We start from the raw sequence: 15,196 nt of genomic DNA on the forward strand, positions 1-15,196 counted from the left end.
GGGGAGAGGATGTAGCCTTACGGCTAGAGCGGTCAACCTCAAAGCTGGGGAACAGGGTTTGAGTCTCCGCAACGACGCTCAATATCCTGTGATTCTGGGCAAATCACGTAATCTCCCTTTGCGTAATAAAAATTAATGTGTCCATCTGTAACAAAACTAGTACTCAAGTAAAGTGCTCTATAAAACTTTTTTTTTTAAAGAAAAAATAGAGTGTCTTATTTTAAATCTTTATTGTGTACTTGTTTATGTATTTTTTGTTTTGTTTTAGAAATATCTTGTGGCCTCCCTCCTCGTGTACCAAATGGAATAATCCGAGGATCATTCTATAACTATGGTGACATGCTGACATACTCTTGCTATAGTGGGTACATGCTTGAAGGGTCTCTTCGTAGTGTTTGTTTGGAAAATGAGACATGGACAGCAGCACCAGTCTGCAAGGGTAAGTAATATGTCAAATTTAGCAATATTGTGGTGAGGCTGATGTTTACACTAAAAGAAGATATGAATATCATGCTTCATGCAGAGTGTTCTTGTCTATGTCAGATGAGAATTCTCATGATATTCTACCTAAAAATAGATGTCTAATAATATACCAGATCTAACTTTGTATACTGAAGAATGGTATTTTAATGTGTACATTTTTAGATATTTGGAAACTGGAAGCCTGAAAGTGCTTTCTATTCGTTCTAAGGCCTTCATTATAAGTGTTATTCCCAAATTGTGAAATATTGAAGTATTCCATAATGCAACGAGTTCCCTCTGGCTCATACACAGCAATCAACATTCTAAATGTTTGCACGATAAGCCTATTAGGAAAAACATTTATTTATTATTTAGTTATATAGTGAGCTCTGTGTTGTACTCATCTTCAGATCAGACACGTCAGAGTTTGTTGGAAAAAAAGTCACATAACAGAAATACAAAGAAGCAGGAGTTAAAGTCCAGCCACTCCCCTTCTTGAAATTGGAACCCTCTCAAGAACTATCAAATGGAACTACTGACTAGCGTTGTTCCCCATTTTCAGACTTTCAACACACAAACATCTTCCTCCATCCTTTAGCCTCTTGAAGGATCTTTTTTTTGGATAAGATGGGAATAGAATTATTGTAAGCTTTTAGCTGATATCTATGAAGTATGCACACATGCATGTCTATAGACAATGATAGGTAGGTACATAGAATGGATGAAGGGATGGATGGGTGAATGGATGGCTATATAATGGATTGACGGATGGGGTAACGAGGTGACGGATTTTGAAGATATCTTGGACCTTTTTGGCAACATGCTTTGTGCATAACACACAGTTATGTAATTGTGATTCCTTATTCCATGTGAGCCTTTAGACTAATAATAATACTGATATCCATAATAGCAACTTTACTAATGCTTTAGCAGTTCAAACTAAAGAGGTCTAAAATGCAATTGAGTTGTTACAGCAACATTATCTGTAGCACAATTAATATTCCTGGTGGTCGCAACTTGGTAGTTATAGTTAGGTCAGCCTTTCCATTGACAGAGTGTTTGTTGGTTTGCTAATAACTTTAGCGCCATTTGACCGCTCTTTATGAAATGTTCACAAATAAAGTTCATCCACCTCCGCTCCTTCTTGGAAAATTCTGGAATGATTAATCAAGCAGGGGCTAAGAAAAATTGGGAATTCTAAAACCAAATTCGCAATGCATTTTCCATAGTCTGTTTTTAGGGAGTGTTACTTCAAAATCTGTTGACTGGAAGTAAAACAAATTTGGTAGGAAGCTAGATTTTTGTCCAGAAAGCATACTTTTTGTGATATGTTGTAAATCCATTCAGTTGCTTTTGAAAAATTAGGGTACAAAATTATTTGTATATCTATACAGTTGGGCTCAAGAGAGTCCTTCAAACCCAATTCATGAAAATAGATGCTTCTGATTGGCCCAGGGGAATTTTTTTAACTTTGGGCCATCTTGCTCCTGTGTCAGCAAGACTCTGATTGGCTGCCAGCAACATGAAGAAAAATGTTGATGGCAGCCATTACAGTACTCAGTGACTTAGTCTGCTGTATTTTAATTTAAAAACAAAATATATTAAATGGGTAGGGATACCCTTCTCCCTAGTCTTTGAAGGAGGACCCCCCCTTGGTCTCACAACAGAAAACAAATCATACTTTTTGCTGCTATTCCATGGGAATCCCAGGGGATTGTGGCAAAAATAAAAAACTGTATATGGTCACCGCCATTAAAATTATTTGGGGAAGGGGTCTGAGTGGGCTCCCCTCCCCAAGCCCATTTTGGGCCCAGGGTCCCTAACCTCCAGGGCCAAATAATAAGTAGAGAGACCCCCCTCCCGAGAGCCTTCATAGGTCCCGAGGACCCAATCCCCTGGGACCAAAATTCATAATAATGGAGGCATGCTGAGACCCCTTTCCCCAGGGTTAAACAATAAATAGAGGGGAGAGGAGTATGCAGCTTTCCTTCCCAAGCCTTACAAGGCCCGAGGATACCATTTCCCTGGGGCCTGCCCTTTAACTGGACAGTGGTTTCCCCTGTCCTCAGGACCACAAGCAAGTAAAAAAACGTGCTCCCATTCAGCGGAAGCTTTGAAAATACTCCAGCTGGTAGAAGCACACTTCTGTTTCCCTGCCCGCACTCTAGTGGGCAGGGAAGCTCTCAATGCTCCTGCCCATCAGGAGCAAGCAGAAGTAGCTGCTCCTGCCTAGCAGGAGAAATGACGTCTCCTATGCGGGAGTGCCTGCGGCCAGTGGGCCCTGGGACTCTCGCAGAAGCCCCCAATGTTATGTGTGGCCCCAGGTAATGGGGTCCCTGAGACCCATTAGCTTGAGGAGGGGAGACAAGCTTCCCCATCCTTGATAGTAAGGTATTTGGCCCTGGGGAATGGGGTCCCTGGGTCCTCTTGAGGCTCGGGTAGGGGGACTAAGTGACCCCTTCCCTAAAATTGAAGTATGGCCCCAGGGGACGGGGTCCCTGTGGCCCAGTTGATCTGTGGCACGGGCCTCTTAAGGCTAGGGTGGAGTCCCTGGGGCTTGCACCCCCTTCCCTTTTTAAAAACAAAGGCCCCTTGATACCCAGGTCCATCAGTGGCTTAGGAAGGGGGCTGCACAATCCCCTCTTCCAGCGGGGGTTGGCTGCCTGCCTGGGGGGTCGTTGATGCAGGACCTGGCCGTTGCACACACCCAGAGGCTGTGTGCAGCATGGAGTTGCTTGACTGTGAGGGCCTGACCTCAGGCCTGTGGCCAACCCTCTGCTGTGCATGGCAAATGTGATTTGATGTAATATCATTAGGACCTGAATGTTTAAGTTAGGTATGCAAACTAATTTATAATCTTATTCTAAAATCGTAAAACTGGTAGTATAATAGTACCCTGAGATGGTAATAATAACATGAATGCACATTTAATAGAACATTGCTACTGCCATTTCTTTGTTCATGGAAACTATTAACCCATCAACATGTTGTGTTTACTACATCACCCAAATCTGTGTCAAGAGAATAAATGTACAGCCTGGTGTAGTACATGTAATGCATGCATGCATTTAAAAACATGTAAACTTGTTTCTCTGTGATAATTTTAAACCATCTACCTTCTGGTCTTTGGTGAACCCCCTTAACACATCTGCAGGAAATAATATTAGGGATTTTGTGTATTTTCCTTTTATATATTTTCATCTAGAATATAGCTATTCTACAGCTTTATTTACATTGCAGATGCCTTGTCTCAAAATATATGACTTCCCTTATGAATGGTGAGTCATGCAGCAATTGCTGTTGTCCCGAAAAAATGTTCTTTAATCTGAATATCTGGCCACTGGTTAACAGGCCAATGCCAGTTCTTAGCATGGGGCATTTTAGCTTTCTTGCCAATTAACTATAATTTCTATGAGAAAACAAAACCTTGTTTTGTTAATTTCTGAAGGAAATGTTTTTTCAGCTTTGATTTCATCAAGATGGCTTTAGTAGTGCCACAGTTTTGTTATAAATACAGAATGTTAGTGCTCTAGTTGTTCTTTTAAACACTATGGGAAACTGCAGTAGAACACTGGGGCATCAATCTAATGCTATTGGAAGTACATGTTCTACCCACAATTTCAGAGCTTATTCTCACATGGATAAGGAAGAGAGTGTAAACCTATAAAACATGTGCTCTCGTTTTAGCTTCTGGAGTACATTCCATGACCTGTTTGAGAAAATCATGAGAGAAAACAGTTTGGATCAGATATTGTTCATCAGTTCCCAGCAGGAGATCAGCATTTGTCACAGGGGAAAATCACCTTAGAAAAAAATCACAATTCCAAAAATTATTATAGTACTACCAACAAATGATTTATATAGTGATGAAAATCTGTCATCACCCGTTTTATGTGCTGTGCTCCTTTTTGTCACCCTCATAAACAGGATCTCACAGCATGCGTTTCAGGGGGGGCATGGGGGCATGCCCTCGATTTCTGCAATGGCTACCACAGCATGTTTGGACTCCCTCCACATGTTCCTTGGGGTCAGAGTGTGCTCACCCTGCCCACCTCATATTTTTGTATCCTTTTTCAGGATGCAGGGAACACATCTCTTAGTCCTGTAGTGGCTGACATAAAATATTGTTCAAGTTATGTCCAGCCAGCCAGGATTGACTAGTCCCCTTTAAAATGATCAATCCGAGCATATCTGGACACCAACAGTACAAATATCACTATTTCCTTTTCCTAAATGATCACTCTGAGCACATCTTTAAACAAGATTTTACCAGAAATGGATGAACAGATTTACAGAAAATAATCAAAAGTGCACATCCTGAGTAAAGTACTAATTGTTTTCCAAATTTGGTGTAGTTCTGTTCAGCTATTTTTTCTATCTCTTTCCAAAATTTCCCTTGGGAATTACAATGATCTTTTTACTGCAGCTTTAATTGTATTGGTTTGATCTGCTATAATATGTTTCTCTTTCATGAATGGGGGCACACATTGGCAAAACCAGTAGGCCTGCCTTTCAATAAAAACACAACCCTGTACTCTTTCATTGGAGATGTCATCAGTGATATCATCAATGATGTAATTTAACATGCCACGAGAGAACAAAATGAACTCCCCAGCACACGTCAAATCTCAAAATGGTTTCCCCGTTATAACAACAACAAACAAATAATATCTCCCACAGTAAAACAGATGTAAAACGTCTTTTGTTTCCTTTTTCAAGATTTATTCATGTAGGCTCCCAAATCTGCTCTCTACAGCCAAAACGTGTTTCGTCGCGTTTGGGGTGTTGTCCCGCAACTTTCTCAAGGCTGTATAGGTATAAACATACAAAACACCTATGTATTCATTGCATAATGTAAGCAATATGAAAGAGCAATGTATATGTTATTCAATATGATAACCAAGAAATTACACAAGGTGATCACCAGTACATCAAAAGCAGAATGTACACAGATGTTGCTCCCAGCATGAGACATGATTTCCTCATATAAAGGAGGTAGGCTATAACCAAAAATTGATGGAGAGAGAAAAACACTTATAATAAAAAATCGCATCTTACTAACCATAGCGCAACCTTATCGCCCGACTGTGAGGTGCACAAAAGTAAAATTCCAAATTTGCTACACTTGACATCGGTACCCAGTATGGTTACAGATCAATGTATAAAGACCCACACATCCCCATGTACTCATAAGACCGAAGAAAGTGAAAAAAGTGAAAAACGTGAGACACCGTTAATCAGAAAAAGAACCATGTGAACATTCTCAAATACCTATATACTCCAAGTAGTAATTCCCTGTAACGAGAAAGATAGGACACAGCTAAGTAAATCACAGTGTAACCTCCACTTAACATATCTAGTCATGTCTGGCTTTAGCTACAAATTCTTAACACCTACTCGATTTGTGGTGATAATTCCGGACCACAAAGCGTTTCTGTTATAAGCGTCATATCCAAATTGTAATCATGTATTGTTCTCTGTGTCCCAATATAGTTCGGTATTGATATTTCTGTAAAAGTTATATAAACCTCATTATCTCTCTATCCTCCATAGGGCACAGAATCGTAACAACTCTTATTGCCACGAGAGATGTATTATGTGAATTCATAAGCAGTGCTTGATATAGATGCAAGTTATAGTTAATTTAATAAACTGTAACTGGTGAATGTCAGTGCTTTCTTTTTTAAACATTAGTTCTTATCTGAATTGAGCACCTAATTAATATCACTTTATCTTTTTTTCAGTGAATTTCAAAGTTATTTTTTAAACACAAGCTAAGATCCTAAGATCCTATTACCATGCCTCTCTATAAAGGCACTTTATCCTTTGGTTTTTTTTCGTGAATATCCGAGGTTATTTTCATATTTCTTATTCAGCCAACTCCCTGCTGAGCATGGCTTTCGTCTAGGCTCTGCTCCCAACTTCTCATGAGCTGTTAATCAAGCTTGCACAGTCCTGCAGTACCATAGAGAGGAAGCTTTGCGGCAACTCCCCTGTGAGTACCGCAGTACATCATGGGAGGGAAGTGCTGGGTCCTTTGGAAATACTGCGGCACTAGCTGCACAAAATCTATTTTTTTTCTATTTTCGTTCCATTGCAGAGGGCCTGATCTCTCCCCCATATCCCTCAACAAGTGCTATAGGTTCAGGGTATCCCTATATTGCCCTCTAATAAGTTACTTCTTACTTCAAGACACGGGGACCAGGTCCCGAGTCCTGTTATTGTGGCCCTAACATTTTACTCCAGGTGAGAACCAACCAAACAGATATCTTAGTACAGTTCCTGCAAAATGTAATAATAAACTTAATTTTACAAATAAATTAAACATTTAAACTTTTATTAAAAAATAATGACAGTTTAAATTGTGTCAACCTATAGCATATAACAACTTTTACGCTCTATTAAATAAAGATAAAAAAGTTTGATGGGGTATGCACATTGCTTTTTAGTTAGTTATTGTCTAACCATTGTCTTTTATACATTAAATGAATATACTTACATACATTAATTATCTAATACATATTTAATTAGATCAACTATGTATTGTCACAAATAAATAATATTGATTGATTGATTGAATGGCATTGCAATATTTGTACAATTTTTTTAAAGAGTGATAATGTTTAATACGCTTGCCTATGACTTTCTCCCTTAATAGCTCTGCCACTGTGGCAGACATGTCCACGGATGAGAGCAAAAGTAACTGCACTCATGAATCATGCAGTAGGAGGGATTGGAGAATATATGTAAGTCTGTAAGTCTACGCCTATGTGTAAATCTACATTAGGAAATGGTAAATAGCAAACAAATGTGGATTAACACCTAGGTATAGTTGTAAATATGTGTATGCATAAATGTGCACATGTATATTTACCTTTGTGAATAGTCCCCCCCAATATGTGCTGCTTTTAAAATGTGATTTCATATTTCAGCACATTGTTCTCAATCCTTGTCTACTCAAATCCATATTCATGTTTCTTTTTAGCTGTGTGCAGGTTTCCATGTCAAAATGGAGGTGTCTGTGAAAGGCCCAATGCATGTTCCTGCTTAGACGGGTGGATGGGACGCCTCTGTGAAGAACGTACGTACTTTCATCTAAAAAATATTACTATTTGTTGTTTATATATTTTTTAAGAAGTTTAATGGAGTGCTGTGTGTGGTTTTTCTGTTACTTAAGCATGCTAAATGCTGTAGCAGATACAGAATTGCTTCACAGGTACAGTAATTTTAAAGGATTTGTTAAGGTTCACATTAATACACCTGGGAAATCTGTTAGTAAGTAGGACAGCCCAGGACAGCGTGTGTTTTGATCACAAAGGAAAGAGTGATGCATTCAAAGAAAGAATTCTTTCTTTTTTTATAAACCCCTCACTCACCAACCTGATTGGTAACATGCTTCATCATCGGGGTCCACCTGAGTGACCGAGTGCCACTCAGGTGTGCTTCGATGCCTGTAACTACAGCGGAGCTGATTTTTTGTGTGTGGTGAAAGTGTGATTGGAAAAGTGAAAGAGTTAAAAAGTGTCCTACATGTGCTCTCTGCTAATTTTATTCTGGTGTCATGCGGCATGATTAAAAACAGGTGGGATACTTCTACTGGCATGTTTGGACCAGAAAGTTTCAGTGTTAGTGTGAGTACATGGTCAACATGTTTCATCCTTTCTCAAAATTCTAAGGTTTTCATCAGGACCAAATGAAATGGGTAGAGAGGTCTGCGCACGCTAAGGCGCACCCTTCTCAGACCCAAATAAATGCTGGACCGTGTATTTACGGTTCCACGTACTTACAGCCGTCTGTGCAAGAGAAAGGATTAACTAAATGTAGTCTTCGGGACTCCATGAGGTTATCAGCTAGGTCTTCCGGTGGGCCGCTTCAACTCCAGACAATGCTTCTGTGATAGGCCCCCCACGTCATCCATGGGTTACAACTACATTTAGTTAATAATATTTTTTACACAGAAGGCTGTAAGTTACAGGCGTCGAAGCGCACCTGAGTGGCACTCGGTCACTTAGGTGGACCCCAATGATGAAGCATGTCACCAGCCAGGTTGGTGAGTGAGGGGATTATAAAAAAAGAAAGAATTCTTTAGATGTTTGGGTAATTGATGCTTAAGCCATCATAACTTTTTTCCACAATAGATACCCAGCTAAATATGCTTCCTTTTTCCCATATGATTGTAAAGATACTCAGGGTTTATGTTGTCCCCAAGAGGAAAAAGAAGAATTAGACAAAATATGGCAAATTCGTTTTGGGATTTGTTTGGGGCAAAAAGAAATATGGTTCTGTTGGCTTGCATGTGTTTTCCTTCCGAGTATGGAAATAGGAGCTGTTTGGTATGAACAACTACCAAACAAATGAATGATATAATTAAACCCCCCCAAAATCATGAACATGATATATTATGGCAATATTTTAAAATATGTTTCTTTCTTGTGTTTTTGAACTCTTAGCCATCTGTATCCTTCCTTGTTTGAATGGAGGACGCTGCATAGCACCTTATTCTTGTGCCTGCCCAGCAGGATGGACTGGCTCACGCTGTCATACACGTAAGGATATCCAGTGTTGATCTTAAATGAAAATTGCACAGTGGCCCAATTGTGTATGTTAATTCCCTAAATTAATGGCTCTCGGCCTTCACAAATACAGCCATTGAGTGCAGTATAGGTGCTAGAACATGAAAACATACCTGAAATATTTCTAAAAACTATGTACATCAGTTTTAAAACGACATCAGTAGTATTAATGAGCAGCCACAATCACTTCCTCACTCACACTAACAATCTTGAGGTACAAGAATATTGATGACAGAATATCAAGGGAAAAAATATCTAAAGGTGAGTGCCTAAAGGGTAGTATAGATTTACTATTCCAAACTCCAATTCTACATACCTTAAAGATATATGTACCACATAGGTACATATATGTGTAGTTAAGTATAGAAAACATTCACTTACTTACCTGTCAATATTTGTTTTCAATATTTGGCTCTCAATATTCTGTCCCACCAATATTGTGGGTTCAATATTCAGGGTGCACACTAATAGAAGTTGTGTTTTGCACACTCACGCTCAATATGTTTTGTTACTTAATATATAGCAAAATTTCTCAATAGTCTCCTCTTATCAAACCAACACGTACTTTATCACATTTAATTTTTTCCCCCTTTGACTTTCTATATTTCCCCTCTTTAATGCCAGGGGGCTGATGCCAACCCACCTCTGTGACTCCAGCGGGATTTGCTTTGTTCTGGCTCTTTAGGAGAAAGAGGCACAGCAGTAGTGGGGCAGAAATGCAGCAGAAGAAGGGGGGTGTATTTAAGTTCTGCAGATGTGGACCTTTGAGACAGTACTTAGAAAAGACAATTCAACACAGCCACAGTGAAAAACATGAGAACTAACATTTCCCGTATATTCACCTAATATCTCCCAATTGTAAGGGGGGTAATGGCAAAATGTTATTTCACCCAGAGAGCTAAAATGACTTGCTTTGCTCCTGAAAACCTACCACTCTCCCCCTTCCTCACCCCTCGCACAATGTTATTAGAATCTGATCAACAAATAAGGACGTTTCCTTCCCAACTCTATTCATCAGATCACAGAGGCATAACAAATATGGAGGCATATCAAGAAGGCGACACGATAAAATTATCGCCGCTTTAGCATCCGTTTTCGGGCGTAAAGCGGCGATAATTTTATTGCACTATTAGCAAGGTCACGCTATTGCATGAAACCATGCCTCAGCACCCTTACCCTTAACGCCCAGCTTTGCATTTCTAATGAGATGCAAAGTGGGCGTTCCTCTCCAAAATTACACGAGAAATGTCGCTAACAGACATTTCACCTGTCAGCAAGCTGCTTGCTAACCTGCGTAGCAATAAGAAAAGTAGCGCTAACCGCGGTTATCGCTACTTTCCTTACGCATGCTTTCAGTCTGACTTAGCCGTTATATCCAATGGAAGGTTGATATAATGGCTAAGTCTGCCCTGCCCTATCATCAAGCTATCGCCAAACGTTGTGAGATTATCGCTGGATTTCCAGCGATAATCGCACATTTGGCAGCTTGCGCATGGAATTTTATCGCTTTGGAGATAAACTGTGCTGCTAGCATGCTCTCTCACCTATAAAATTCAGCGTTCGCCGGTGATAATTATCCTCACGCTAAGCGCAATTTGCGATAATTATCGCCGGCCCTTGCTGATATGCCCCATGGTCTTGTGTTGTATCCTCTTAAGTGTGCCTGACTCTAGGTAAGTACATGGTCCAGTACCAAAAGAGTAGAAGTATCTCTTTCAAATTTGAGTCAAATTCTGTGAAGAAGCAACCAGGAGTTCCAGGCGGTTGTAGAGGCACCAGTGAAGGATTGCTTTGTGGTTAATGTTTTTAATTGGCTATTGAAATCTGAAGGGTTTTCAGACTTTTAAGACTTTCAAATCACCAGAACTATGGAAACATAGATAACATACAATAGCACCATGAGAGGTATTTTTTTTTCAGTTCAAATCTTTTTTATTGAATAGTAACAAAAATGATAACGGCAATAAAGCATCAGTAGTTTCACAATCGTATTGGAGTGATGCCGTAATCAAACATGGGTCAGTACATACAAAACGATACATGAAATAAAGGAAAGTAAAGTATATTAAACAAGAAATTAAACATCATTTCGGATCTGTAAAAGAGGTGATATTAAATAAACAATAATACACCATCATTGCATTCTTACTATTGTACACAATTCCGTAGAAACCTCCATCCAATCCAGCCATTTAATACCATGTATACTTCGTCGTCCCTGCGCAGTATGTCTAAAGCTATTATGCTCATGAGCATAGTCATACCCAGTGTGGTTCGTGCAGTGGGCACCCCAGGATTTACTAAGTATCGACTTCATCAGGTAACACCTCATGGTGGGTCGAAGGTGAAGGAGGCCTCATCTAAGGAGGACCATAGTGTTTTGCTGGTGACTTGCCATGGTGAAGAGTGTAGAGCGGGATTGTCAGTGCCCCTAATGCAGGGCAACCATTCCCTCCAGGCATTGAAAGAGACCTCAGCCGCTGATTTCCAGTTGCAAAGGACCACCTTGCATGCCAATGTTAGCAAGAGATCCAGAAGCTGGCGGTCATGGTCTCCCTTTAATAGTGGGTCTATGGCTCCCAGGATAATGTAGATGAATTCCCTTACAGGATGTATGGCAAATGTGTGACCAATGTAGTCAAAGATTTTAGCCCAATATGTGTGAAGCATAGGGCAATTAAATAACATGTGTGGAAGATCACCAACGTCCAATGAGCAGTTCCAGCATGTCGGTGTGTCTCGCAGGCCAACCTTAAATAGACGCTGTGGGGTCCAGAATGCCCTGTTGAGTATCATATACTTGGTCTGCGATAGTATCGGCGAGACCTTGTGTGTGAGTGCCGATGTATGTATCCTGACCCAGTCTATGCCTATACCAGTGTTGTTTGGTTCTGATTCCCATTTGATTTCATTGCGCCTCATCGATTTGTTGGGTGTTGGTGCAAGTAGTTTGTATATTTTTGAGACGAAATGTCCAGAGGAGTGAAAGTGAGGGAGCATAGATTTTAGCCAAGGTGTCGCTAGTTTGAATGTTCGTGTGGATAGAGCTGACTTTAGCTTCAGGAAAGCGTAAAAGTCAATCGGTGTTAGGGAGTGTCTCGCCTGCAGAGTCGAGAAGGGCAATGGCATGTTATTCTCGTGGAGATCTGCAACCACATTGATACCTTTATCAGACCAGTGGTCCCATACGAGGGGCGAGCCGCTGATTTTAATGGATGGGTTGCGCCATAAAGATGCAGAAGATGAATTGCGGATTTGCAGACCAGTCTTGTGAATGCGATCTATTCGCAAAAGAGCTCTCTTGGTATTAAGCATAATGTATTTAGAATGCGTAAGGTGTGAGAGGTCCATTGTAAGCACAGCAGAAAGTGGGGCCTTGCCTATAATGGATTTCTCAATGTCAATCCATAAAGGCGTATAGTTAGGGTCTTCGGCAAACCAGGAAGCTCCCTGGTTTACAGAGAAAGGCGGTTTGGTAGTTTCTGAAATTGGGTAAACCTATACGCCCTTTGAGCTTTGGAAGTTGCAATTTTTTCATGGCAATTCACGGTTTCCTCCCTTTCCACAGGAAGTCCGTGAATGACTTCTCTACCTAATGCAGAAAATCCTCCGTGACATACATGCCATGTAGTTTACCAGGGGACTGATCATCATTTTTAACGTTTCCGCTCTACCCCACCATGAGAGGAATTTCGGTGACCAACCATCTATTAGTTTTTGTATTTTTTTATAGAGTATCTCTTCATTAATTTTTAGGGTGGTTATCAAATCCCTCTCAAATTCCAAACCCAAATATTTAAAACTCTTCGGCTGCCAGGTAAGTCCGGAGTCGCCCAGGATGTTTTTATCACACAGGTTATTTAATAATTTCACTTCTGTTTTGTCCTTATTCAGGGAGTATCCGGATACACCTGAGAATTCTTCGATTGTGGAGAGTAATGCTGGTATAGCTTTATCAGCTTTTTCACTCAAGACCAATACGTCGTCAGCGTAGGCCGTGAGTTTAATTGTACAGTCTGCGAACCGAATTCCTGCAATGTCGGGATTTTCCCTTATATAGTACAGAAAGGGTTCAATTGCCAGGAGGAATAAGGACGGGGACAAGGGACAACCCTGCCTAGTGCCTTGCTCCAGACTAAAGGGGGCGGAAAAAGCGCCACCGGCTCTTACCCTAGCGGAGGGACAGGCATAGAGGGACATGACTAATTTAGTGAATAGAGGACCCAGGTCGAATTTGTATAGTACAGCATTTAAATAAGTCCAGTCTACTTTGTCGAACGCTTTCTCAGCGTCCAGTGTATTTGCTACGGTGGGTGTGGATAAGAATCTCGCCTTTTCAATAACGTGAGCCAGAGTTCTAGTGTTATCACTCGATAGCCTCTTCTTCAGGAATCCCGCTTGTGATGGATGTATTAGGGACGGCAGAACCTTCTGGATGCGTCTTGCTAAAATCGAGGCCAGGAGCTTACAGTCTAAGTTTATCAGCGAGATAGGCCTGTAGTTTTTGGGGAGTTTAGAGTCTTTGCCTTCCTTGGGTATTACTGCAATTACGGCTTCAGCCATAGTTCCCTTTACCTCTCCTGTGGTGCTAATTTCTTGAAAGACCTCCAATAGTGGAGTAGCAAGAATATGGGCGAAGGCATTATAAAATGGTGCTGTATAGCCATCAGGGCCAGGGGCTTTCCCCTTTTTGAGGGATTTGATTGCGTCAATAACCTCTGATTCAGAGATCGGTTTGTTCAAGGATTCCCTTTCTGCGGTCGTAGGTGTTGGAAGTGTACATTTTGAGAGGTACGTCTCCATTTTTTCTCTGTCAACGTGTATGTTCCTAGCATAAAGTTTCTCATAAAAGTCTTTGAAAATGTTCGCAATCTTAGTGGGATCAGAGTTAGGAGTGCCATTCCCATCAAGTAAGGAGGTAATGGTGTTTTTTGAATTTTAAATTTAAGATAAGCCGCTAGCCCCTTTCCTGCCTTATTCGAGTCACAGATTTTAAAATGCTTCCTCTTGTCCAGCCAAATACCCGCCTTCTCACTGATAAGTTTGTTATAGGTATATTTTCGATTGGACAGTTCAGTTAGGTCTTTAGGGTTTCTACCCATCAGGTATTTGCGCTGGAGTTTTGAGATGTCCTCTTCTAACTTCAACAAGGCCGCGGTGCGGTTCTTATTAATTGCAGTGGATATTTTTATGATAAGTCCCCTCATGGTGGATTTAAGTGCCTCCCAACGAGTGGTGTCTGAGGTGTGCCCTCTTTTGTTTATCATTAAGAAATCTTTAATGGCGGTGTCAAGGGTTTCTTTGTGTTTCGTGTCGTTAAGAATAGCATCGTTGAATCGCCACATGGACTGACGAGTAGTTGGTTTAACATTAGATAGTGTGAGGGAGACACAGGAATAATCAGAATAACATGGTGACAATGCTGACCTGACAAGGTGACCAATTAGCACTTGATTTCTTCAACTGAAAATGTTAGGGTGCTGCATAAATTCTTCAATTAATTTGACTCAATCATCCAAACTTGACTCAAAAGCTTAAAAATCGGCATTCACCCACTCACTCTGTGGTAGAATAAAGTGAAGACATTAATGGCTTAAAAAAGGCTAACCTGCACTGCAAACCGAAAACGTGTTTGCCCACTGCTGAACTACTCCTCATTGTAAATAGAAAGGGTTGATGCCAGTACATATTACAGCGTGGCCTTTTAAAATAAATATATAGTAGTATTGCACAGTTCTCTGCCCCTTTCCATCTATTCAATGGACAATTTCTGAAGGTTTCTTAGCACAGCTTAAAACAAATAAAGATTAGCCCTTCAAAGAACAAAGGGAACTGTGTTAAAATAACCAAAAGAAATCTCTTATTCCTCTTGAGGTAGTCAAATTATTCTTGTGGAACACCGCTATTACTTTTCTAGTCACACTCATGTATACATGAGCCATGAAACCGCTGGGTGAAAGTGCGCTGTACAAATGTTTTTAAATTCAAATTAAAATACATACTCAAAACACATAGAAATCTGTTTTTTGGAAAAGATGTTTCTTCCTTTATTAAAAAATGTTTCTTTTATATTCATGTAACATTAAAAATCAATAGTTGATATTCATACACAGGATCAAAGAATCTATATCAATATTTTGAATATTTAATTTATTTCATCA

General features: G+C 40.2%; 1 protein-coding gene across 2 annotated transcripts in view; it reads left to right on the top strand.

Moving 5' to 3' along the window:
- Positions 1 to 15,196, top strand: part of SVEP1 (sushi, von Willebrand factor type A, EGF and pentraxin domain containing 1) — a 1,097,507-nt gene that overhangs the window by 1,031,621 nt on the left and 50,690 nt on the right. For both annotated transcript variants that reach the window (XM_078676696.1, XM_078676697.1), the window contains 3 exons: positions 269 to 439; positions 7,448 to 7,543; positions 8,913 to 9,008. In XM_078676696.1, coding sequence (XP_078532822.1) covers positions 269 to 439; positions 7,448 to 7,543; positions 8,913 to 9,008 — 363 coding nt within the window. The remainder of the gene's footprint in view (positions 1 to 268; positions 440 to 7,447; positions 7,544 to 8,912; positions 9,009 to 15,196) is intronic.

The sequence above is a fragment of the Lissotriton helveticus genome, chromosome 2_1 (assembly GCF_964261635.1).
Source record: "Lissotriton helveticus chromosome 2_1, aLisHel1.1, whole genome shotgun sequence".
NCBI lineage: Eukaryota > Metazoa > Chordata > Amphibia > Caudata > Salamandridae > Lissotriton > Lissotriton helveticus.